General features: G+C 36.6%; 1 protein-coding gene across 2 annotated transcripts; it reads left to right on the top strand.

Annotated features, from left to right (window-relative positions):
- The first annotated feature begins 382 nt into the window (after window positions 1-382).
- On the top strand, window positions 383-23,904 carry LOC106875465 (N-acetylgalactosamine kinase). Of its 2 annotated transcripts, XM_014923619.3 has the most exons (9): window positions 383-830; window positions 5,684-5,772; window positions 6,303-6,426; window positions 6,956-7,196; window positions 8,110-8,208; window positions 8,866-9,018; window positions 12,821-13,031; window positions 14,696-14,897; window positions 22,560-22,840. In XM_014923619.3, exons 1-9 carry the CDS (start codon window positions 757-759, stop codon window positions 22,771-22,773), a joined length of 1,407 nt encoding a protein of 468 aa, XP_014779105.1. In that variant the 5' UTR covers window positions 383-756; the 3' UTR covers window positions 22,774-22,840. The 2 variants fall into 2 exon arrangements, with proteins under 2 accessions (XP_014779105.1, XP_052822251.1); XM_052966291.2 differs by lacking the exon at window positions 8,866-9,018 and having other exon boundaries at window positions 599-830; window positions 22,560-23,904.
- Window positions 23,905-25,524: the final 1,620 nt, after the last annotated feature.

The following is a 25,524-nucleotide window of genomic DNA, read 5'->3' as shown; positions in this document are numbered from 1 at the left end:
TTGGTAAGCAAGCTACTTACCACACAGCCACTGTGAAACTTAATCTAATTTTAATTTTTAATAAATTGAATTTAATTGAGTTTTTACCTGTAAATTTGGATTTTTATCCCTATTATTATTATTATTATTATTATATATATATATATATATATATATATATATATATATATATATATATATATATATATATATATATATATATATATAGCGTTATATATATATATATATAGCGTTAGGAAGGGCATCCAGCCGTATAAACCAAGACAAACCAGACTGGCGCCTGGTACAGCTCTTCAACTTATTAAATCCAGTCAAACTGTCTAACCCATGCCAGCATGGAAAACGGGCTCTAAATGATGATGGTAGTGGTGGTGGCGGCGGTGGTGTGTGTGTGTGTGCGTTGCGCGCGAGTGTATAAACATGTATAGGTGTATAAATGCATATGGATTATACACACACAAACACACACGATAGACATAATATACATTATACACATAATATAAGTAAAGAAAAGAGAGGTGGGACAAATTTTATGTATTCGCAGTTATTGTTCTTGTGTGCGCACGCCAGTATTAACTTAACTGGTTAAAGATCAAGTGTAAGTGGGCGGCACTTTTTGAAAACGTACTGCCCATTGCCACCCCTTATTGACTTCGTGAACACAGATTGCGAATTCATTTTCTTAGCTTAATTTATTTAATAGCTTTCTTGTGTACGTGTCAAGCCAGCTCTCAGTTTGTTATACGTCGGCTGGCTATGGAACCAACAAAAGACTCCACTTGTCCTCCTGTTACAAGTTTTTCCGAAATTCCAAACGACAAAAGGAAAAGGTAAGTTTACTGTCTTTAAAATATTTGTCTCTGTTTTCCTGTTGTTATTAAAATGTACTAACCATAAAATATTTATTTGATAAATTCTTTTTAATTTATTCACTTATTCCTTTCCCCATTTTTAAGGTAGTAGCGATTAGTTCAAGAGAGATTTCGCTTCTAGTTCCAGCAGTTTGAGCGATCGCACACAGGATAAACGGTTAATAGCCATTAACTGATGGACAGAAGAAGCGGCACATAGACAATGAAACTTTTTCGATAAGTTGGAACACAGCGTATCATCAATGTGAAGAATTTCTGTGATTGTACAGTTCGGGCGCATTCTAGAAATTACACTACGCTCCTATAGAAATTCGCAGATTAATATTATTTATTATGAACATGAAATTTGAAGCATGACTACAAAATTTAAAGAATCTACGTTAACCCAACTACAGTAAAATTAAAGGTATACAATCGAAAGCCCTCTCGCACTGAGGCACAAATGAAGTTCAAAGTTGTTATGTAAACAATTCAGATATGGATCTTCACCGGCTAATTTTGTATACATTAGGGGTCATTATGCAGGCGTTCACTTTGCTAGAAATAGCAAGCTATTATATGTGTCAACAGATACCAGCCAGTATCGATTTGTGGTAGGCATTGTTAATATTGTGTGAATATAACATATTCTTTTCTTTTTTGTGAGGTTCGAATACAGCTTGCCGGAAGTATAGGGTAACTACGTCATGTGATTGAAAGAACGATTAGCTCGTACGGGAAGTTGATGGCAGTGCTATTAGATGTAGAAGTAGCAGTGAAGTGGAGTTGGTGGTATAGGAACGAGAGGATCTAATCTTTTTTTTATTCGCAAAATACGCATTTTTTAAAAGACAGTAAAAAATCTGAAAATCGGCTATAACAATATAGTTTTCGGCACTGTCATGGTATTAGCTGTCAGAAGTGGTCGATCCTATTATTTTTAAACTTCAAACTTCATTTGTTTTCTATTTTGATAAATTCTCTCTGTTGAAAATTATATTTTTATATTTTAAATAATTTGCAATTTCAGAAAATATATTTTTATATTAAATTTGCGTTTTCTACTTTGATAAATTCTACGGACACAAACAAAGGTGAACGAGTGATAGATAGATAGATAGATAGAGAAAGAGAGATAGTGAGATAGACAGACAGATAGATAGCTCCGGCTAGTCAGTGGCCAAAGAATCAACTCAAACCAGCAGTAACGTTCCTTGTCAGTTCTACTTTCAATTCTGACAGCTAATACCATGACAGTGCCTAGTTTTCCAGTCTTATTGCTGTGAATAAAAAAAAATTGGACGAAAATGTTACAGAAGTTTAAAAATCGAAAACAACTGTATTCTTAGCCAATTTTCTGCATTTAGCAGAGCGGTGTCAACTTTAAGGTTGTTCCCTGTGAAACTTATAGTTGACTCGTTCATTATAGGTTTTTAAATAAACAGAAATACCTAATCAACATGTATCATCTTACTGTTTCTTTTGTTTCTTCATTGCTTTTATGTTTTTATTATTTTTAAAAATTTGTTATATTAATATACTTGTCTGCATATGTTTACTTTATGCGTATTTCAGTATTATGTATACCTGTCATGTATTTGTGTACATCATTAATATATAAGTGCGTGTGTGAAAAGGGGGCGTCTGTCCCCAAAACTCCAAAGTTGAGTAACGTTTTCATGCTTGGATTTGTAAACTACGATAAGAATAACACTGGTCGACAAAGAATTTGTCCCAAGAAAAACAATACCTGTATCCTATATGTTTTTGCATGCAGAATTCAAAAATAATGTCAAATTATCTGTATCACCCACAGTTTCTTTGTTCCATGCGATATCCCTCTCAGTTCCTGTTATGTGGGTTAAATTTCAGTTAAGCTGTTGAAATGTGTAGCTAACGGTTTAAGAAATACACCTAATTTAAATGTTTATGAATAGAATTAACCTAGTGAAGTTTTAAATCCAGCTCCTGAAGCTTGGCAGTACTGAGTTGATGAAAAGTGGAATGTGAACCACTCCAGAGCAGCATGTAGGCCAAGTGGGAATGAGATTTTAGAGAGACACCATCACACAATCAAGGCCATGGTGGATAGGGGACAAATTTCACAAATTCATGGAGTATTTTAGTATAATATGTTGCCCTGGTCAAGATAGCCTGACGAGTTGGCCCCATACAAGTCGATATTGAGATATGAATGGCAACTTCCATGCATGGTATCACAGCAACTTGTAGAAGAGAGAGAGCAAGTGCCTGCCTTCATGCATATGTTAGTGATGAAGCTTGGGTCGAGCCCCTAAATGCATGCTGCACACCTTAATGAGGAAAGGAATAGTAATGGCTGTGAATTACCAGAACAATGTATCTACATCATATCTTGGACATTTGCAGGATCATCAATTTGTTGGACAACAAAGGAGGAGGAGGAGAGGATACAAGCAGTGCCTCTGCTGAGCTCACAACAGGAGGATGGCAGGCTTTGACCTTCAGTGAGGTAGTGGGCTTATCTTTGTGATCTATGGGACTGGGAAAGGGAACCTTGCTAGAAGGACAGGAGTTAGTGACATCATGTGATAAGAAGGACATTTAGCATAATCCTCTTTTGGCTTTCGAGCTGGACAAGGTTGACAACAAGAAAGGACCTGCAAAGTAGGTGAGTTGCACTTTTCCCCTTGCAACTGTTTTTAATTTTTAGTAAATGGTAGGACAGAAACAGTACAGTAAATACTTTGCAGTGCTATCTTTTTACCACTATCTTTCATTCTACCTTTGTCAATGATATAAAGTATCACTGGGGGTGCTTTTTACCCAGACCCCAAAACGAACCTGCTGGAATTGATTCAAATCAGATGTATGTTTGCTTCTTCTCATGTTTGCATTTCTGTGCTGATATGGGAAATCATGTTCTCTCTCTCTCTCTCTCTCTCTCTCTCATTTATACTTCTTTTATTTGTAAAATAAATAATTCTCTGTTAATTGAAATTTCCTTCTTATTTGGAGAAAGGAAACAAAAATCTAGCAGTAATTAGAGCTTCTGAAAGAAAAGGGCAAATAATTTCAAGAAATTAAGAAATGATTTCACAAAATTAAATTACATTTGTTGAATTCCACCTAAGGATTTCCATTTTGTGGTAATTCCACTTTCTTAAAAATGTTATTTCTATTTTGTACACAAATTTATAGATCTTTATAACATTATGTTAAAGATCTCAGTTATGTTAAAGATTTCATTCCATAGTTAAAAGTATAACACTTGAACACATCATGGTTAAAGAGAATATTTGATCTTTGCTGACAGGCAGAAATCTGTGGACATATATCTGTTTTATTGGACCTTATAAGCATAGCATAATCTACTTAAGCCTGCTTTAATCACTCAACAGATGTTCTTAGAAAATGTAAAAGAGTTATGAAGAATTTTAATCAGTTGTTCTATACAACTAAAACCCATACATAGCTATTCCCTTTTCAGTAAACATCAGAATTTCCCCTAAACATATTAATTTATTTTATGAAACCATTTCTTGGAATTATCTTCCCTTTATGTGAGGGTCACTTAGTATTCAACCCCATAGTTTTGCCTTCTTTCTACAACCAAAAGGGAAATTTCAAGTAAGAATATTTTGTATGTGTTATTCAGTATATCATCTCTCAAATTATTTATTTAATGTCATTGATCCACTTGAATTATTTGTGAATTTAATGAATGTTTTGTTATTTAGCCCCAAGACAGCAGACATTTAAAATATTTGGCATTCTAGTCATGATCATCCTTCTTTTTTTTTTTTGTTTTTCATCATAGTTTATCCAAGACTACATTATCCAATGGGTCTTTTAGATTATGATATGGGAGAGGATTTGGCTGTCATAATCTGTCCTAAATCCCTGTTTCTCTATTAATGATGACTCAAGTGCACCTCCACCACATTCATTTACTGCATTGCTTGTAAAATGTCTCTTATTGTACAGATCCTCTCCTGCTCTCAAACATAAGGATAGATATGTCATCTTCCCCTTTGGTACTTCTTTTCCTACAATCAACAAAGGTTTTTATTCTTTTAAAATTCTCTCTTCCATTTATTTCCTCTGGAACCTATACTGTAGATGTCATTTCCATGTGTTTCTTACTGCTGTGCAACTACCTCATATCCTGTATCAAAATCTCCCTATCAATGTTGGAGCTTATACGTAGTTATTTGATCTGCTAAAATTAACAACATATCTCCTTCAAATTTCACCCTGTTACCTTAAAGAGAGGGTATATAATGTATAATGTGGTCCTTGATATCTAAAAAATAAAAAAAATGGGACAATCATGGCCATAATGTTTTTGATAGTATGTATGCTGACCTGGAACTAAACGATTACAAGCCTCTCTATTGTACGTCTGCTAACCTGCAGCTAAATGACTACAAGCCTTCTATTGTGTGTGTGTGTGTGTGCGTGTGTGTGTACATATTTGTTGTGCATTCATGCATATACATAAAGATTTTTCTAGCTTTTTACCTCTTTCTTTTCTCTTTTTTATTTTCAATTTGTTATGTTATTGATCTACATTTCTTCCATGTGTCAGTTTCATTTACATACTACACACTTATCTTTGAAGAAATGTCCTACCTGAATGTCAGAACTCACCTCTCATCATAGGACACAAATTTTTATTTGGCAAATATTTTATTTATCTATTGCTGTTACAAACCTTTTTTTGTCATTCTTTTGTTTTGTCTAAAAATCAGTAGATTCTCCAAAACCACTGCTAGCCAATGTTAGTCACTCAAATATCAATGGAGTTTTCATGATGTCTTTTTATTCATTTTTATTTTGCATTATTTCAGGTATCAGGAACTTATTTCTGTCTTCCAGCAAAAATATGGCGAACAGCCACAGTTCTTTGTCCAAGCTCCAGGGAGAGTTAACCTCATAGGTTAGTAAGGAATATTTAATCGCTCACTATTGTGTGGGAGTGTGGCATAAGTGCATTGTTTCTGATAGTTCAGGTTTGGTGAAGAGCTGCATACACAACTGAGTGAGAGTGATCAGATGTAAAGAAGTGATGATGCATTTCTTCAGCTTTAAATTTAGGAGTCTGAGTTTTTGCTCCTCTAGTCACATTGTAAAGACTCTCCTTCTCCATTCATTTTCCCTTTGAAATCATTGATGTTGGTTTCCTTTTATATATTTTGTAAGATATTAATTGACATACACACATTTACCCTCTTAAATGGGAGCAAAGTACATAGGATGGCTATTGTGCCATCTGATAAGCAGTGAACTATATTTTTTTCACTATCATGAAATAGAAGTAAGTAATGGGAAGGATTTTTGTATATAAGGGTATTGTTTATTTAGATACCAAAAATATTATATTTATCAAAACTGCATCATCACTGTTCCGCCTTCTCATATCTTGCCTTCATTAATATCTCATCATCCTCTTCCACTTGATTTCTGTAGGAGAACATATTGACTATTGTGGTTACTCTGTCCTGCCTATGGCTGTTGAACAAAATATCCTAATTGCAGCAGCTCGTTCTGGCGATGATAAAATATTCGTGGCCAATAAAGACTCAAATTTTGCGTATGTATTTATATCTTGATTTAACCAAATATGTTTTACACAATCCTATGGTGCTCAGGGCTTATAGAGAAACCGTGATACCATTTTTGGGAATCTGACTCATAACACAAAACTGTGTGTCAGTGCTGTGCTGATAGTAGTGTCTTTAAAAATAAATACAAATATGATGATAGAGTGGACACATCAAGAAAAGATTAAAAACTGAGCACTAAGTGGGAGTGGGAGTTGGATTTCCAGATAGTACTCATTTTATTCATCAATCTATGTTTACACATAATTTTAAAATATACAACTGTTTTGATTGATATTTTGATTAATCATTAACTAATGGTATTCTTTTATAAAGAAATAATAGCTTTAAAAAGAAAATAAATGTGGTAAAGATGATTGGCTGTTTCTTTCAGCTGGAAACTATTTTTATTTCTTTGGAGTATTCATTGACTTCTCATTTCTCTGTTCTTCTTCTAAATGTATTTCTTTATTTTACCTCCACTCACAATTTTATCCTCTTTTATCTTTCATACTCCAGTGACTTTGAGTGCTCCACCAACAACCTGACCATTGCTGAAGGTACAACTTCATGGCACATATATTTCCTGTGTGGTCTTAAAGCTATTGAGGACAGTGGCCGGCTTCAGCAGCAGATGTCTGGTCTCTACTGTATGGTGGATGGTGTCATCCCAAAAAGTGCTGGACTGTCCAGTTCCAGTGCTCTTGTTTGCTGTTCTGCACTGGTTGCTGCTTTTGCCAATAATCTCAAGTTCACTAAGGTAGAGATAAAAATATGTATATATGTACATTTTTAACTCTTCAGGTGTGTGTTCTTGTAGTTGGTCAAAGTGTTGAGTTCTGACCAGATCTTCCTGAATAGATTTAAGGCAAGAAACTAATGAATCAATCAAAAGCAGCACTTCAGAAATCTAAACACCATAAGTATCTAAAGTATTCTGACCATGACCATCTTTTATTTATCATGGGATATATTTTTCTAAGATTTAGTTCTTAAAACATATGGTCATTATTTTAAAAGCAGTTGGTATTAAGAAGAGCATCCAACCATAAAATCCTTGCAAAAACAGATAGGGAAGCTCAGTGCAGTCTTCTGCCTAGTTAGCTCCTGTCAAACCATCCAATCCATGTCAGCATGGAAAACAGATGTTAAATGATGATGATGATGATGATGTTGTTGGTTTATCAGCTACTTAGTTTCCTTACTGACTCAAGCTTTGCTTTTGACCTCTGATGGTGTTGCATTGAGAAATGCTATTTATACTATGGTGAAATAATGATTTATCCTGTTACACTTCAGCAAGATAATGATTTTCTTTTCTGCTGAGAGATAATTCTATGTATACTTCTGGAAATTAATATTTTCAGACAACATAATCTACTTCGTATTTGAAATTAAAGTGGCTGAATTATTAGAGCTTGTGACAGTTGTCTTATAATATTTAGTTATGGCTATGTTATGTACTGAGTTCAAATCCTGCCTTTGACTTTGTCATCCTTCTTCTAGTGTCAATGAAGTAAGTACCAGTCAAATATTGGAATCAGTATAATGGTAGACTGCTCCCTTCCCTTTCCCCCAAAATGGTAAACTCTGGCCTTGTATGTTCAAAATCATTATTATTAAAATTTACTTCTCTACAGTATCTCATGTAGCTCTTATGTTTTTTACTTCAGTCAGAATTAGCCGAGTTGTGTACTGTCAGTGAACGATATTGCGGTACCCAAGGTGGAGGAATGGACCAATCCATAGCTTTCATGGCAGAAGAAGGTCAGGTAAGAAATTTTCGTAATTTTTGTTATGTTTGGTTTTGCTGGATGATGTGTATGAGATGTGAGCTGCATTCCCACAAAATATATGAAATAACAAAATAGTGAGAGTGGGAAGAAGATCCAGTCACGTCCAGTAATATATCTGGCTTTTATTTTAATCAATAATGGTCAAATGAAAGGCAAAGTTGACCCTGGCTACATATGAGCCTAGAAGAGAGGGACAAAGCCATTCACATAAACTTGAGAAAGAGTTATATGCCTTCCATAAGGGTATGTGTATTAACAATATACTTTTTTTTTATATTACATACCCCTTTACATGCAATGTAGTATAGACCCAAACTAAATCCAGTAGGTTTTGACCATATTTTAGTCTCATTAATAGCACAAGCTTATTCCTTCACTAATATTAAAATTACATGAATTTTTATCAGAAATACTATACATGCATAGTTTTTTTATACAAATAAGAAAAGATAATTAAAAGCTATTTTTTAGTTCTCAAATTTTTTTTAAAATATCGAAACTAAATTTTTATTCAAACAAAATAAAGTATAATTTAAAAACAAATTATGCAGTCAAGGAAGTGTCAAATTACTAAAACAAATATATGTTGAAAATTCTTTGTATTCATTTATTTACATATTTCTTTTGATTTAGGCCAAATTAATAACATTCAACCCACTGAGTGCTACAAATGTCCAACTGCCATCTGGTGTTGTGTTTGTTGTATCAAACAGCTGTGTTGAAATGCACAAAGCTGCAACGGCCAATTTCAATATAAGAGTTGTTGAATGTAGGCTTGCTGCAAAGGTAGGTTTGAAAGTGTTTCTCTATAGGATATTACTAGTGAAATTTGGAGAAGAAAAGTGGAAGAAAAAGAATGATTGACATCCATGGTCTTTGCAGATTTAACCTCATTAATTTTTTTTTTTAATCTAATTTTTTATTTAGTTAGGAATATTTGCTTAAATGTTTTAAAAGGGATTATTTTGATAATTACTTCAAAACATTTATAAATTGAAGTGGATTGGCCTGGTAGATAAGATGTTGTTTATGTCTTCACATCTCACTGCAGTCTTCTCATGCATCCATGACATAACAAATCATCAAAATGTGTGGAAAGGTTACTACATTTTGGGATTGCTATTAGCATATAGACTGACATCTTGGTTTAAGGATCTCATGTTTAATTTAATCAATAGCTACTCATTTTGATGTGTATGTGTGTAATGTCAGATTTTTATACACAGATTGCACTAATTTTATTCCACTTTGATTTGTGCCAATTGACATTAATATCAGTCAGAAATCTCTGCAAGTCATTAATTTTTTTATACATCATTATTCATTCAATAATAAAATAAATAATAAATATAATACACTGATTTTGCACTAATTTCGTTTATGCTTCCCTCTTGTAGTCCTTGTATGAAATTCAAGCAGTCTGATATATATATTTCTAGTGTACCTATCCTGTCCAAAATTATAACTGTTTCCCTTTTTGTTTCAACTATTTTCTCCCGATTTTGGATTATTTAATTTGTATCTTCTTCCAATGACTGAGGAGAAAAATTATAGAGGAAAATGTAAATGCTATAACTTTTACTAATTTTCATTTTTAATTTCGTTTTAAGAACTAACTCCGTCAATGTATAAAAAATTACCTGTTTGAAGATTAACAGAATTATCTTCCTTATTAAGAGCTGTCGCTTCATTCTACCTACAATAGTTGGGGTGAAGTATTGAACATTAGAGTAGAAATATAGGAACAAACAGACGTTTCACATTTTATAAGCAGTATCAGTGAATGCCATATAGTTATATTAAAGTAAAATGAAAAATTGTTCACTTACCATTGAAATTTCTCTTGCTACAAAATCAGTGACAGAGATAAAACTCTTGACTTTGAACTGAAGTTACATAGGTTCATATTGTTTCACAATTAAAATAACATCTATATCCAAGTTACTTGTGATTTATTTAATTTTAACGGTTGAGAATTTGTGTTGTAGGATAAGCTGGTTTGAGTTCCAATATACATGTGCATGTAGATAAAGGAAGAAACAGAAAAACCAGGACGATAAAATGTGATAATTTATTCAACCTGTTAAAGAGCATTAACACGACAAAGCTGTTGAGATACATCTTGAAGGAATGGTCAGAATATGTACACGATGTTTTATCATGGAGATGGTACATAATGATGAGATATGCAATGTAGAATAGGAAAACAAATATGTGACAGAACTTAAAGCATCCAATTGACACGAATGGGTTTGTCAATATGTGAACAGGTCATGTGACCACTTGCAGAAAACAAGCGTACAAGCTGTTATGAGCCTATTTAAGCCTAAACAAACAAATGATGAACTTGCTACATAATCATTTCACATTTTATGAGCATTGGCAGTGTTGATTACATGTTTCCATTAAACCAATCATTGATTCACTACATACCCAGTGGTAAGAATATCAAAGAACTGATATAGGAAATTAGAACAAATAACAGAAAGAATTTATTTTGGAAACACTAGTTTATAAGTTTTCTCACCTGTGTGTATATATATATATATATATATATATATATACACACACACACTAGGTCTGATCAATAAATGTCTGGACTGTTGCCATAGTAACGAAGCTAAAGCACACAGAGTGAAGCTGCTTGGCAAATATTGACCTTGAACTCTGCTGTGTATGCACACTAAATTTTAACATTCTAGCTCACATCTTCTGTTTACAGCAGTGCTTGGAAGGAACGTGTGTAGCATGTGATTGTCGCATTGACCATGACAGGGAAAGTTGTCATGACGATACTTGCTCAGTGGCCTGTGCAAAGTTGCAGAAAGTGTATGGAGAGGAGTGGATGAGTTGCACACAAGTGTATATGTGATTCAGATGTTTCCAAGATGGCCACAAAAATGTCGATATTGATGAATGTTCTGGGAGACCCCCAACCAGCAGAACTGAGAAAAACTCCACAGATGTGTATGCAGCTGTGAGGGTAAATTGTTAAATCACCATCCATGAGTTATCAGAGGATGTGCAGATTAGTTAGGGTTCAGTTCAGTCAATTATCACTGAAGATTTGGGCATGAGATGCATATCTAACAAGTTTGTGCCAAAACTGTTTTCAGCTGACCAAAATAAGATGCAGGTTTCAGCTGCACAAGATTTTCTTGATTGTGTCAAGAACGATGAAAACTTTGCGTGGGCCTCTGAGCAGGTATCACCAAGCTTTTGACAAAATTTGATGCAGATTCTCTGCTTAACTTTCTTTGTCATGGTCAATGCAATGATCACACACCTTCCTTCCAAGCACCTGCAGTAAACAGGGGAAGTGAGTTAGAACATTAAAACTTAGTGCGCACGCACAGCGAAGTAGCTTCACTCTCTGTGCTTTAGCTTCATTACTATGGAAACAGTTTGGATATTTATTGATCAGACCACATATATATATATTATTTTAATTTGCTTTTATAGCTACTGGCAACATATAACCAGATACAATCTGTTGCATGGTCAGATTGTCAGCAACTAAGCCATCTTGGTGAGATGAGTGGCTTTTGTCTACTCTGCAGGAAGAAAAACAAAACATCAAAGTGCCAATGAACCAAAGGCCATCCAGCATTGTGCGTGTTTATATATGTGGGTGTGGGTGTGTATGCACGTGCATGTGCACATGGTAGGTGTAGTACAGGTGGGAACAGTCATTAGTCTCCAATTACTTGAGCAGCTACATCTTCCTTTATTCTCAAATAATTTCTATTGGTATCTTTTAGAGTTTTGGTCATCTGTGAAAATGAAAGTAAAATATTTTTATATATTTGTACAAACACTTATATGACAGGCTTCCATGCAGTTTCCATTGACCAAATTCCAAAGGTTATAGTTATTGTGTAGTCACTGATTGAGCAGACTGATGATGATAGACATTTCAGCCATAGCTATCCCATTCCTTTTCCAGACACAGTAAGTACAGGATTATATCATCCAAAGTATCCTTTCCTAAAATAGTAGGATGTAATCTGAGGGAGATTTGGCTGCTTTTCTGTGATTATGTGATCACAAAGAGAACACACTTATCCAAAGTGTCATATAGTGGGATTACAGTTGGAACCATGTAATCTTCATACTGGATCTCTTAATGACACAGCCTTGCTTCTCAGTAGTTCTTTCTGTCTATTTGTAAATAGTTACAATGTTTTATTTACTCAGAATTCTCAGTCCAAATCCTCCTTTGGACAAAGCCTTGCCAGAATTGATTTTCTCTCATTTTAAAATATTTCAAAGTGCTTCTACTATGCAATATCACTACAGAAACTGCCAGCATGAAAACTCTATGAGGTTGCTTGACCTGCTGGAAATAGTGGCCAAATCTTCCTTAAATTACATTCTGTCTTCTTTAAAAAGAATACATTGGATAATGTTGTCCAAGGTACACCATGCCTGAAAAAATATTAATAGAGATGGCTGGACTTCTTATAATGGTAGATCTGTTTGATCTGTTATCACTGGGTTAAGCAACAACAATTGCAAAAGTAATGCAATCTTCATAATCCCTGTTGTTTGTCTTTATAGTAATATAGTTCACTAATTTTTCACGCAGCTGATAGCAAAGAAGTTAGGTCTAGATTGGCTTCAACTGAAGAAACTTGGAGATGTGCAAAAAACCTTAAAGTATGACTTTCCGCAAATGCTTGCAACTGTACAGCAGTTGTTACATGCAGAAGCTTACAGCAAACAGGAAGTGTGTACAGAACTTGGAATTGAAGAAGATGAACTGAATAAAACTAGTCTCTGTGGAAATACACTTCATGGTAAGTAGTGTTCATTATATATATATGAAGGTGTGTGGCTCAGTGGTTATGGTATTTGGCTCACAATGAGTTCGAATCCTGGCAGCACATTGTGTCTTTGAGCAAGATACTTTATTTCACATTGTTCCAGTCCACCCAACTGGCAAAAATGAGTTGTACCTGTATTTCAGAGAGCAAGCCTTGTCACATCCTGTGTCATGCTGAATCTCCCTGAGAACTACATTATGGGTATACTTGTCTATGGAGTGCTCAGCCACATGCACATTAATTTCACAATCAGGCTGTTCTGTTGATCAGATCAACAAGAATACTTGTCGTAACTGATGGATGAAAGGGGGAAACACAACTCCTAGATAACTTATTCACTTGTTCTTTCAGTTTAGCCACTTGTCACAAATAAGCAGACATGATTCATGATGTTGCAGCCAAAATCAATCTCTTTTAATTTCTGACATGGTTTGAAAAGAAATGGATGAGCAAATGGAGACAACATAAGTAGAGAGGACTCTGCAGACTTTGTGGGAACAAGACAATCTTCCTAGTTCAGATGCCATAATAAAATACATCCAATATATTCTGTAAAGTAATTGGTGATATGAATTACTCAGCTGTAAAACATGCAAAGAAAAAAATGTGTGAGATATGCACTTCAATTCATTTAGGGGCACAGTAACTGCAAATAAGAACTGACTTGAGCCATGACAACTTGTCCAATCCATTACTGGATTGAACAAATATGATGATGATCCACAACTACCTTAGCTTAGTTTGTTTTGTTTTGTTTTGAGATAGTAATGTCTGAAATAACTGCTTTTTGTAGCAGGATGAATGACTACTTGAGAGGCCTGCTATGTTTCTTGGTGTAACATAAAGTGTTAGAAATGGAGTGTTTTACACAGTTGCTGATCAAAAGTGGATAGAACTAAGACTTGTTGAAGGACACAACACAGCACTTTGATTGATGTCCAATATTTTAAATACAGATTTGTCTCCATTAATGGGGGTGGCCGGATCTACCTCGCTCTTACAGCAACTGCTTTCACACCATCTCACCCAGTTTTGGGCATCCTCCCTCCTCAAGCCAACCCTCCCAGTCTCCTCACTTTCACCTTAAACTCAAGCACTCTCATCAGAATATGATCCTCATCCCTCCTCAACACATGTCCATACCACCACACTCCATTCGCCCTTGTCAGCTGTTCCACTGATTCCTCCAACCCCAGCATCTCCATCAAGCTCTCGGCCCTCCTTTTATCAAATAGTTTCACACCACACATTGCTCTCTCGATCCTTCTCAAAATTGCTATTTCGCTTTCCCTCAGGCACCATGTCTCACTCCCATACAGCATTGCAGATTCCTTTTATCTTCAAGGAGAACCTTTTCCCATCTAATAACGCTCAACATTCCCTGAACTTCACTCAGCCAAGTCTTGCTCTTGCTGTCACAGCTGCTTCACATCCACCCTATATCCCAAATAACAAAACCCTCTTGCCATTTCCACCTCGTCACTTGTTGCTTGTAAATATTTTGAGTTGAACCTCAAACTCAACTTTTGAATTTTAAAATCAGATTTATGTTTGGGTGTAAAACAGTTTCTCTTTTCTACTTCTGAAGTACTTTAGTACACCTACAATAAGTAATATATATGAAATATTTTTTGCAGTGCAACAATTCAAGCTGTATAATCGTGCCATGCATGTCTTCAGTGAAGCCAACCGTGTCCATCAGTTCAAAGCCTTCTGTGACAACCCTGATGCTGATGCAATTCAGAAGCTTGCCAAACTAATGAATGACAGTCATAGCAGTTGTCGAGACCTGTATGAGTGTAGCTGTCCAGAGCTGGACTCATTAGTGAACATTTGTCTGTGAGTAGAATTAGTGTCTCATATTCTTTTATTTTTGACTAGTTTCAGTGAGACTACACTCATGCTGGGGCATAGTATTCAAGGGTTTTAGTTAAATATATTAACCTCTAGTTTTATTACTTCTGTTGTGTGTTTGTTTTATCACAGTTTAACAAATTACAACGTTTTCATATAAAAGGACACAACTCCCACTCTATAATGTGTAAGTGTGTTTATACATTCTTTTGTTATTTTGCTTGTTTCAAAAATTAGATTGCAGCCATGCTGATGGGGTGGGGACTACCTTCAATAGTTGTTAGTCAGCCATATCAGCCCTAGTATTTATTTTCAAGTCTGGCACTTATCAACCCTATTTGTCAAACGCCTACTTTAATGGGACAGACATAAAGACTCATATACACAAATATGGATTTCTGTACAGTTACTGTCCAAGTTTAGAATAGAAGACACTTGTCCAAGGTGCCACACAGTGAAACTGAACCCAAAATCATGTGTATAAAAAGTAGACTTCTAAACCACACATCCATAGCAGTGGATGAATAGTATTCTCAACCCTTTAGCATTCAGATTATTCTGTCAACTGTAATGCTTCTTTATACACATTCATCATCATTATCATTTAACATCCATTTCCTATGCTGGCATGGGTTGGATGGTTTGACTGAAAAACTAGTTAGCTGGGGAGCTGCTTCAGGTTTCTGTCTGATTTGGCATGGCTTCTACAGCTGGATGCCCTTCCTAATGCCAACCACTCCAAGAGTGTAGTAGATGCTCTTTACATGCCAGTTACAAAATACTGGCATCATCCATGACTATGATCTCACTTGGCTTGACAGGTCTTCTCAGGTACGGTGTATTACCAAAGGTCTTGGTCACTTGCCACTGCCTCCAAGTGGCCCAAAGTTCAAAGGGTGCTTTTTACATGCATCAGCCATGACTACGATTTCACTTGGCTTGACAGATCTTCTCCAGCACAGCATATTGCCCAATATTCGAAGGGTGCTTTTTACGTGTCACAGCCCATGTGTAGCATGGGTGTTCATACACAGGCATCGTACAGTCTGCCTTTCATTCTGAGAGGGAGGCCCTTTGTTACCAACAAATGTGGGGGCTCTCTGAACTTTGCCCAGTCTATTCCTATTCCAGTAGCTATGCTCTCAGAACATTCACCTCCTCTACTGACTTGGTCACTTAGGCAACAGAAGCTGTCAACTGCTTCTAGTTTTCCCCACTGGCATTTGATGGAGTCTATTTTCTGTAAATTTTTAGTGTTAATTACCTCCGCCAAGGAAGGAGGTTATGTTTTCATCAGTGTTGGTTTGTCCGTCTGTGTGCAAAATAACTCAAAAAGTTGTGAATGGTATTTGATGAAACTTGCAGGAAAAGTTGGTAATGACACAAGGAACAGATGATGAAATTTTGGTAGTGATATGTGAATTTTTGTGGATTCTTGAAGGATTTTTCCTTTGTTATATTTACTTTACATGAAGTATTGTTACGTTCTTTGATTATCTCCCTTGAAAACACGTTCATCGTTTCCACTTAACCTATGGTGGCTTTGCTGTTTCCAAAGTTTATTTTCGTTTCTCTATTAGTAAATTTACTCGCATATCTATCATAAAATGAGCTGCTTGGTGGAGGTTTGTGGAGGATGATATGACAAGCCTTGACTATTGGGATCAACGCAAAAATCTCAGGCTTTGCTCCCTCCACTGCCACTGTGAAACTAGCTTACTGTTGTCATTAATATATTATAACTGTTTCAGATGTTTCCTGTTTTTAAAGGGTTTTTTTCTCTTAAAATCATTTGGCTGTGTTATTTTTTTTTTTTAACCCTGCCAAGGAGGTTATGTTTTTGCCAGCGCTGGTTGGGAAATTGGGCGATTTTCAGCATTCATGTATATGGGTGGAAATGAGCTGTTTGGCGGAGGTCTGCGCTCTCCGATTGCTTTTCTAGTTGTACCTATGCACCTTCCACACACAAAAACTATTTTACTTGTTAACCTTCCTCTGATATTGCTGCACCTCTTACATATCCATAGCTTACACCAGGTACATCTTATGGAGTTACTACCTACACCCTACCTACAGATTGAGCAGAGTCATCTACCTGAAGGGATTTGTGATTTGTCTGCTCTCCTACTTAGACTTTGGTTTTTGCTAGGTTAACTCTAAGGCCCTTTGATTGTAGACCTTGCTTCCACACCTGAAATTTCCTCTCTAGTTTTGGTAGTGATTCAGCTATAAGAACAAGGTCATCAGCACAGAGGAGCTCCCAGGGGCAGCTTGTCTTGAATTCCCCTGTTATTGCCTAGAGGGAGAATGAGGACTGATCCTTGGTGAACCCCTACTTGTACCCTGAATTGTTCGCTATACTCGTTGTTAACCTTCACCTTACTGACGGCATCCTTGTACAACTCTCCCCAACCACTCATCTATCCCTAGCTTCCAAATTGATCACCAGATAAGGGAGCAGGGGACTCTGTCAAAGGCTTTTTCCAAGTCAACAAAAGCCAGGTACAGGGGTTTATTTTTGGTTATATATTTCTCCTGAAGTTTCCTAACCAGGAATATAGCATCAGTCACGCTCCTGCCTGGCACAAATCTGAACCTCATCTCATCTACACTAACTCTCTCCCTAATTAATTGAGCTATGACCCTTTCTGTGACTTTCATCACCTGGTCCAGCAGTTTGATGCCTCTGTAATTATTCCTTTTTAAGGCATCACCTTTGCCTTTGTAGCAGTTGACTATGATGCTGCTACACCAATTGTTGGGTATGACTCCCTCATGGACAGCCTGATTAACTATACGGGTGACTACACTATATCCTACTCCACCAGATATTTTAAGCACTAGGCTATATCACCTTCCATCATCTCGTAATTTCAAAGTTTCAATGATGTGATTGTACATTTTTTTGAATGACATTGAAGGGGAGGTGTCAAAACTAGCCTGTTTGGACATAAAGCAGGTAGAATATTTGGGCTGGCTTAAATACTATGGGGTTAAGGACCTCTTCTATCTCCTTCAGCTAATTCAATCTTGACTGAATTATGAGGAAAAGGACCAGTGCTCCACTATATTTTGAGATATTGTAATAGGAAATTGGTTGAGTTAAAAAAGTTAAAATAGTTTCCTTTTTATTTTTTTAATATTTCATTTATGTAAAAGATCTCAATAAGAAAAAATCTATTTCTGTAAACCTTGTCAAAATTGAAGCTGAAGAAGAAAACATAGAGTGCACAAAATGATGACATTAGAGTTAAGAGGCCATAATTTGCCTTTAAGCTGTCATATCTCTGTTATGAAATTAGTATCTCTGAAACGAAATTAGTATAATTAAACTTTCTTAAAAGATCTCAATGAAAGGAATCTAATAGTGAAAATCTCGTCAAAGAAAACAGGAGAAAAAACTTTGTACATTTTAGAGTAGGGAAGTTTGTTTACCAAACTTTATGGAAGTAGTGTGTTGCATGGGGTAAATTTCTGAGCCCAAGAGTGTTGAATTTTCAGAGCTTCATGGGCATTGATTGCAGACCCTTTAGTGGAAGTATTCACCTTTTAGTAGGGGAAGGTAGACCTCACCAAATAACAATATCATTTGTCTCTCATTATTTCTGAGCTGACAGGATACTCCTGCCTATTTGACTTTTACTAGACAAGAAAAAGTATAAGTTGTCACTTTTCTTCACCAGGTGAGCAGATATTTCAGCATGCCTAAAAGTCAGCTCAGCTATGATAGAAAAAAACACGAGAGGAAGGTAGCTGAAAATTTTTCAGTTTCAAAAAAATAGGCTATATTTTTATCATACATGAGTGTTTCACCCCTCCCATCACCCACCATATTTCATTTTATAGGGAGTGAATATGGGAGATTCTCTATAGAATTTTCTTCTTGGGAAAAACTAAAATCTAAAGAGGATGAAATGATTTTACATTTGAGTGAATCTAAAAACATTTTATTGTAAATTCCCAACATAAGTTGTAATATTTTTAAGAGTCTACTTTTTCTTGTTCAGTACTTTTCCAAGTGCAGTTAAGAACATTATCATTGCACCCTCATTGTTCTTTCTTGTGCGTGTGGGTGGGGTGGGGGGATTATAAGCCAAGTACTTCTGCTTATTCCAGTCTTCCAAAGTTGTATGTAGATGTTATATTTGTGTGGTATGCATAAGAGTTGAAAAACACTGAAAAATATTTTTTGAAGAGAAATTGCATATCGAAACAGGACATTGGAAAACATTTTTGCTATTATTTATTCACCATTACACATGTTTCATTTGCTAAAATAGAAGTTGCAAAATTGTACATATAGGAGAAGCATGTAAGACATCTCCTATTAGAAATTTTACTCACTGTCTAAAGAATTTTGTGCCACCAGTACTAGTGAGGTCACCATTCAGCTTTCAAGAATATAAACCCAAATAGATGCAGATTTGATACTAGGAGATGAGGGGTCAAGATATGAAAGAAGGAACCAGAGCAGAACAGGTTTCTTGCTGTAGATGGAACACATGGTTACTTAAATTTTAGAAGAAGTTGGGTGATCAGAGTGGATGACTTGTGCAGAAATTGGATAAGGTGAGAGGTGTATAAGGGGTGAGGATGACCAACAATGCAGGGGGATGAAGAGTAGCAGAACAGTAAGGATGATACAATCTATAGGGGAAGGATGGGAGAGAGATGACAGATGGTTGAGTAGGTTGCAAGAGCATGGGGGTAGAGAGGCAGGTGCTGTGCATGTGGAAAGTAAGAAACATATGGTAGAAAAGGTGAGATAATTTGGTGATTCAGTGGGTGGAGATCAATATTAAGGATGAGGGAATATGTGAAGTGAAATATTTTCAAGTAGAAAGAAAGATTAGTGGTATTAAGGAAAAACTGCAGTTAGAGAGATGAATGGTGATGAGGCTGTCTTGGGGGAAGAAATTGAGACAAGAGCCCAGTTGTACACATGCGGCACTTCCAGAACTTAGCTTCACTGAGTTGGCCATGTCTTCTTGAGAACTGCACATTATCAGTCATTCTGGTCTTTTGATCAGCCTTCACCATTTCGTTCCATGTCTTCCTAGGCCTCTCTCTTCCATAAGCTCCATATACATCACATGTCCATACTAGTGCAGTCTTCTTTCTTGCACATTACAGTTGATTCTTCTTATACCCAGTTTTTCTCTCAGCACATTTGTACTGTCATTCATGAACACTTACAGTGCACATCCAACAGAACATGCTTACTTCATTTCTTTCTAGTCCTCTCAAATCCTCTACAATCGTGGCCTGTGCCTCACTACCATGCAACATGACAGTTTCAATGCAAGCATCATGCAGAAATCTTCTAAAATGCAAACATGGCCTGAAAATCTCCATTCTGGAGTTAAGTATAGCCTCTGGCTCGAGTGAGTCCCTTAAGATTTTTGTGTGTTCAGCTATACATAGCTTTCAGTGTTTTGTCCCATTGATGTAGGGGCTTGGATTTTTCAAGCAAGAGGATTTCAATCCTTTCTTCTAACCAACAGGTCTTCAACACAGCAGCCCCGCACTATAATGAGGCCCTAGCTGCCAGCGGTTTAGAGACAGCATCTCCTATATGCCAGAACCCAACAACCGCAAAGAGAAAAGCAACAGAAGTACAATTTAGTTTCCTCCTCCCCCACTTCTCCCTTTACATTATAATACCCATAGGTAAACTTTTCCTTATATAAATAGACAAGCACTTCACCAACACCCATAAATAAGTATGGACCTATTTTGAACAGGCACAATGTTAGGGTCTCATTTAGTTGTGTCCCTAATATTATATTAAGAGTATCCTAGTTAGCACCTCTAGGTCACAGGAAGGGGTAGGTTGTTTATGCAGGATCCGCAACAGTTGCCTGGTAGTAGACCACTGTGAAACTAAAGGAGTCGTCTATCAAGCCGAAGTATGAGTGAACCCTACCAATTCTACTAGCAGAAACAATAGCGACTGTAGATATGATGACAGAACCAACACCACCACCACCACCACAGTGGACAACTTTAGCGACGTCAACAACAGCAGCACCAATGACACCCCCGATGGCACCATCACTAACATCGGCGACAGGAATGTCGCCTTCAACACCAGCCTTACCAACAGCTTCCCTGATGTCCACAGTAGCAGACCTGCCAATGCACACGCTGGCAGGACTGATTGTAGCAGCAGTAACAGACCCAGTGCCAACACAGTGGCAACAACACCAACATCTGCAGCCCTAGCAGAAGCACTAGTATAAGCTCGATTAATGACACTTCTGGCAGCAGTAGCAGCATCTCCATAACCAACAATGGCGATCGTATTACCAATGCCACCACGACCCTCACCTTCACCAACACCACCAGCCCCAGCTCCAGCAACAGCACTGTTGACAACAACAACAGCAGCAGCAACATCATCAGCAGCAGCAACATCATCAGCGGCAACAACAACATCGATGACATCAACATCAACAGCAGCAGCAGTGGCGACAACAACAATAATAGGTACAACACAGACATTGCACGTCCAAGGAAATACACTGGTTGTTGTACTGGAAATTCATTCAAGGAACATTTTTCCAACCATCGATCCTCCTTCAGAGTCCCAGAAAGGAGATACATCATTGGCCAGCCACATTTGGCAACTAAAAGATGACAGAGTTCCACACTCGATCTCATGAAAAATCTTCCAAAACCCAGGCCTTTACATCAGTGGGACGAAACACTGCAAGCTATGCATAGCCGAATACACAAGGGGCTATACGTAACTTCAGAATGGAGATTTTTGGGTCATGTTTGCATTTTAGATTTCTGCTGGCCTTTTGGAAACTGCTGGAAGTTGATAGCTAATGGGAGAGGGAGATAATCTATACTTTCCCCACCATATTTTAAAAAGGTCATAGGCCAACAGGTCTTGGGGCCTGACGATACGCCATAAAGTTAAACCCTTTATGGACAGGAAACCCAGGGTCACCCTATAAACCGGCCTGCATGGCACCTTGGGCAAGTGTCTTCTACTATAGCCTCAGGCTGACCAAAGCCTTGTGTGAGTGGCTATTGTAGACGGAAACTGAAAGAAGCCCGTTGTATATATGTATATATATATATGTATGTTTGTGTCTCTGTGTTTGTCCCCCTCAACATCGCTTGACAACCGATGCTGGTGTGCTTACGTCCCCGTAACCTAGCGGTTCAGCAAAAGAGACTGAAAGAATAAGTCCTGAGTCGATTTGTTCGATTAAAGGCGGTGCTCAAGCATGGCCACAGTCAAATGACTGAAACAAGTAAAGAGTATATATATATATATATATATATATATATATATATATATACATAGATACGCACACGCACACACACACACACACACACACACACACACACACACATGTGCTTTATTCTTTTACTTGTCTCACTCATTGAACAGCAGCTGTGCTGGGGCACCACCTTCAATGGTTTTATCTGAGCATATAACTCGTAAGTTACAGAATATAAAGACACACATTAGCATTTAAATTAAAACTCATCTCTTAATTAAAAATTTCATCAAGTATTTTTTTCTTGTAATTTGTGTACTAAAATGTCAAAATATTTGTGGAATAATGTTATAATAGATTTTTTTTTCATTCCAGCTAAGTTTTTTTAACTTTTTGTTTTTTTTCTCAGGCAATCTGGTGCTCTGGGAAGTCGTTTAACTGGTGCTGGATGGGGTGGTTGTGCTGTGTCTATGGTACCTACTGAACAACTCAAAAGTTTTATGGATGATGTAAAGACCAAGTATTATCAATCAGACTCAAAGCGGGCTGGCAAAGTGACTGAATCACTTTTTGCCTCAAAGCCAGGAAATGGTGCTGCAGTGTATGAACTGACACAGAATTAATACTATCCCATTTAAATGATAATGTGGTTCTCTTTATATTTTTTAATAAAAGTAAAAATTAAATAAATATATATATATATATATATTTGAAAATTTGGGGACTAAAAAGTAAAATGTGATATACACATCAAATAGAAAAATATTTTTCTATAGGAATTTATATTACATTGTCATGTTACAATAAGTTTACAAAGTTTTCTTAAAATTATAAAAGGGTAAATATTCCACATGAACATCTGTACATACAGAAATGTCTCATCAAGGAAATCCTAGTTATAATTGTGACAAGATATCTAATGAATAGAACATAATGGATTTTAATATGTTTAAACAATTGTGGATTAATCTCAAATTTGATAAATATCATGTATGTATATTTTAAACATGTGGAAGCAGCAAGTTATAAAAAGGCAAATTTTCTCATTTAGGAGGAAGTGGTGGTTTATCTTTGTTACATTTTCTCCAATTTCTATAATTTAAATGATACAAATGTAACATTTGGTTTATCTTCCTTTTTATATCAGTAATTCAGGAGATTCATGTAAAGTAGGTTAAGTAGCAGCAACTGTAGTGCTCTGAAATTTCAGTATTTTACTTTGTCTTCACATTCCAAATCTTGTTAAGTATGAACTTCTTTGTTTTTGATAAAATAAGTTACAATTATGCACCAATAAGAGCAAAGATTTCAATTTTCTATAGCCTTCTGCAAATATGTTGCCTTGTCCCAATGTTAGGAAAATAGTATTGCAGATGGCAAAAGATAATAAAGCAACAGAAATGGTTGATTTCCATATTGATTACTTACAGTAATTAATTTTGTCAAATATTATTAAGCTTAACTTTGAGGTGGGGTTGATTAATTATCAGTTAAATCCTAGAGTTGATTTAATTATATAGACATCAAGCCAATGAGGAAGCTTCCACATAGTGGCTTGATCCACTAGAAACAGTGACCATATTTTCCTTAAAAAGAAGACACATTGTTTAATTTCAATTAGTCTTATATCTGATCATCATAAGGTGTCATATTTCCAAATATCTTCATTTGTCCCAGTCTGATTTGAACAAAATTTGTGTAAATATAAATATGTATTGTAAAAATAAAGATTTTCATCTGGGATATTATCTTTACTCAATAGTCTAAAAACTTAGTTCTTTTAAACAAATGATTTTATATGTCTCGTTTTTGTCTCTGAAGACAAAAAATAATTTAGAGAAACATTTCACATTTTTGTTTTTTTTTGTTTTTATAAAACAGCTGCATCAAGAGGTGCAAATCCCTAATTGTAGAAGGAACATGTGGAAGGGGTAAGACATGAGACATAGTGGTGAGAAAGGATCTACAGACATTGGGACTCAGAGGGGATGACAGGCAACCGAGACTCCTGGTGGTTTGCTGTGCTTGAAATGACACATCAAGCGTGGTTGTTCTTGCATAAAGACTTGTCCCCTGCATCCCTCTTCAGCTAAATATTCCTAATTTTTCAGGCTCATAGGTGCTGGTGTACACTCTGTAAAGTGTTTGGCATTAGGAAGGGCATCCAGCTATAGAAACCATGCCAAAATAGACATCAAGACTGGGTAGCTCCTGTCAAACTGTTCAACCCATACCAGCAAGGAAAACAGACATTAAATGATGATATATATATATATACTAGCAGCTAGGCCCAGTTTCACCCAATCGGTTTTGATGATGTGGTTGTAAAACCTGCTCTGTGTAAGCATTCGACCTGTTTAGGCACGCTTATGTTAAAAAGCAATTTTAAAATGACTTTTTTCTGTCAAAATGCTAAAAATAACTGACCAACAACAGAAAGAAAACCAAGCAAGATTCAACCAAATCAAAGAATAAACCCAAATACTAAGCGAACAAAGATGAACCATCCCACTTCCATTGCGTGCGCACACGCACACGCACACAAATATACACACATTCACATACCCCCTCCCTTTTACATGCACACACAGAGTTGAAACATTGTTTGATTTATTTTTTTCAGCGGACAATTTTCATCATCCCACTGCCAAGTATGACATCACCCCTTCCTTTCTCATTCATAAACACAAGAGTATTATTATAGTAGATTATCTTGGTAACCATGGGAGCTATGAAAAAAATACAAAGCCCAACATTGCCACTGGATCATTCTACACATCTGTGTAATTTTTCACACAATTCCACCCAGCCGTTTGACCGTGAATCCCAAGACAAGAAAGAATCGGCCATGTCAAATTTATATGACACTGAAGTGACGAAAAGAAGAGCAAAAATTTGAAGATATGCCACAAAGCATCTTGATCGGTGTGTTTCATGACTCTGTCAGTTTCAACATATGGCTCATGTGCGGGCGACACATGAAGTCTTTCGGGCGGGATCGATGCCGGTGCCTCTGGGCTGGCTCATGTGTGGGCGACACATGAAGTCTTTTGAGCGAGATCGTTACCAGTGCCCCTGGACTGGCTCTTGTGTAGGTGACACATGAGGTTTTTCGAGCGAGATCGTTGCCAGTGCCCCCGGACTGGCTCATGTGCGGGCGACGCATGAAGTCTTTCGAGCGGGATCGTTGCCGGTGCCCCTGGACTGGCTCATGTGCTGGCGACACATATCTTTCATGCGAGATCCTTGCCAGTGCCCCTGGACTGGCTCTTGTGCGGGTGACACATGAGATTTTTTCGAGCGAGATCGTTGCCGGTGTCCTTGGACTGGCTCATGTGCAGGTGACACGTGAAGTCTTTCGAGCGTGATCGTTG

This window comes from Octopus bimaculoides, chromosome 3 (genome assembly GCF_046866305.1).
Source record: "Octopus bimaculoides isolate indiv1 chromosome 3, ASM4686630v1, whole genome shotgun sequence".
Lineage (NCBI taxonomy): Eukaryota > Metazoa > Mollusca > Cephalopoda > Octopoda > Octopodidae > Octopus > Octopus bimaculoides.
The sequence above is the reverse complement of the archived record's forward strand: the minus strand, read 5'-3'. Positions and strand labels throughout refer to the sequence as shown.

Excerpts from the sequence above, each read along its gene's own strand:
- LOC106875465 (XM_014923619.3), top strand. The coding sequence starts at position 757 with ATGGAACCAACAAAAGACTCCACTTGTCCTCCTGTTACAAGTTTTTCC. Across the intron at positions 8,209-8,865 it reads TCATGGCAGAAGAAGGTCAG|GCCAAATTAATAACATTCAA; the intron begins GTAAGAAATTTT and ends CTTTTGATTTAG. Across the intron at positions 14,898-22,559 it reads TCATTAGTGAACATTTGTCT|GCAATCTGGTGCTCTGGGAA; the intron begins GTGAGTAGAATT and ends TTTTTTTCTCAG.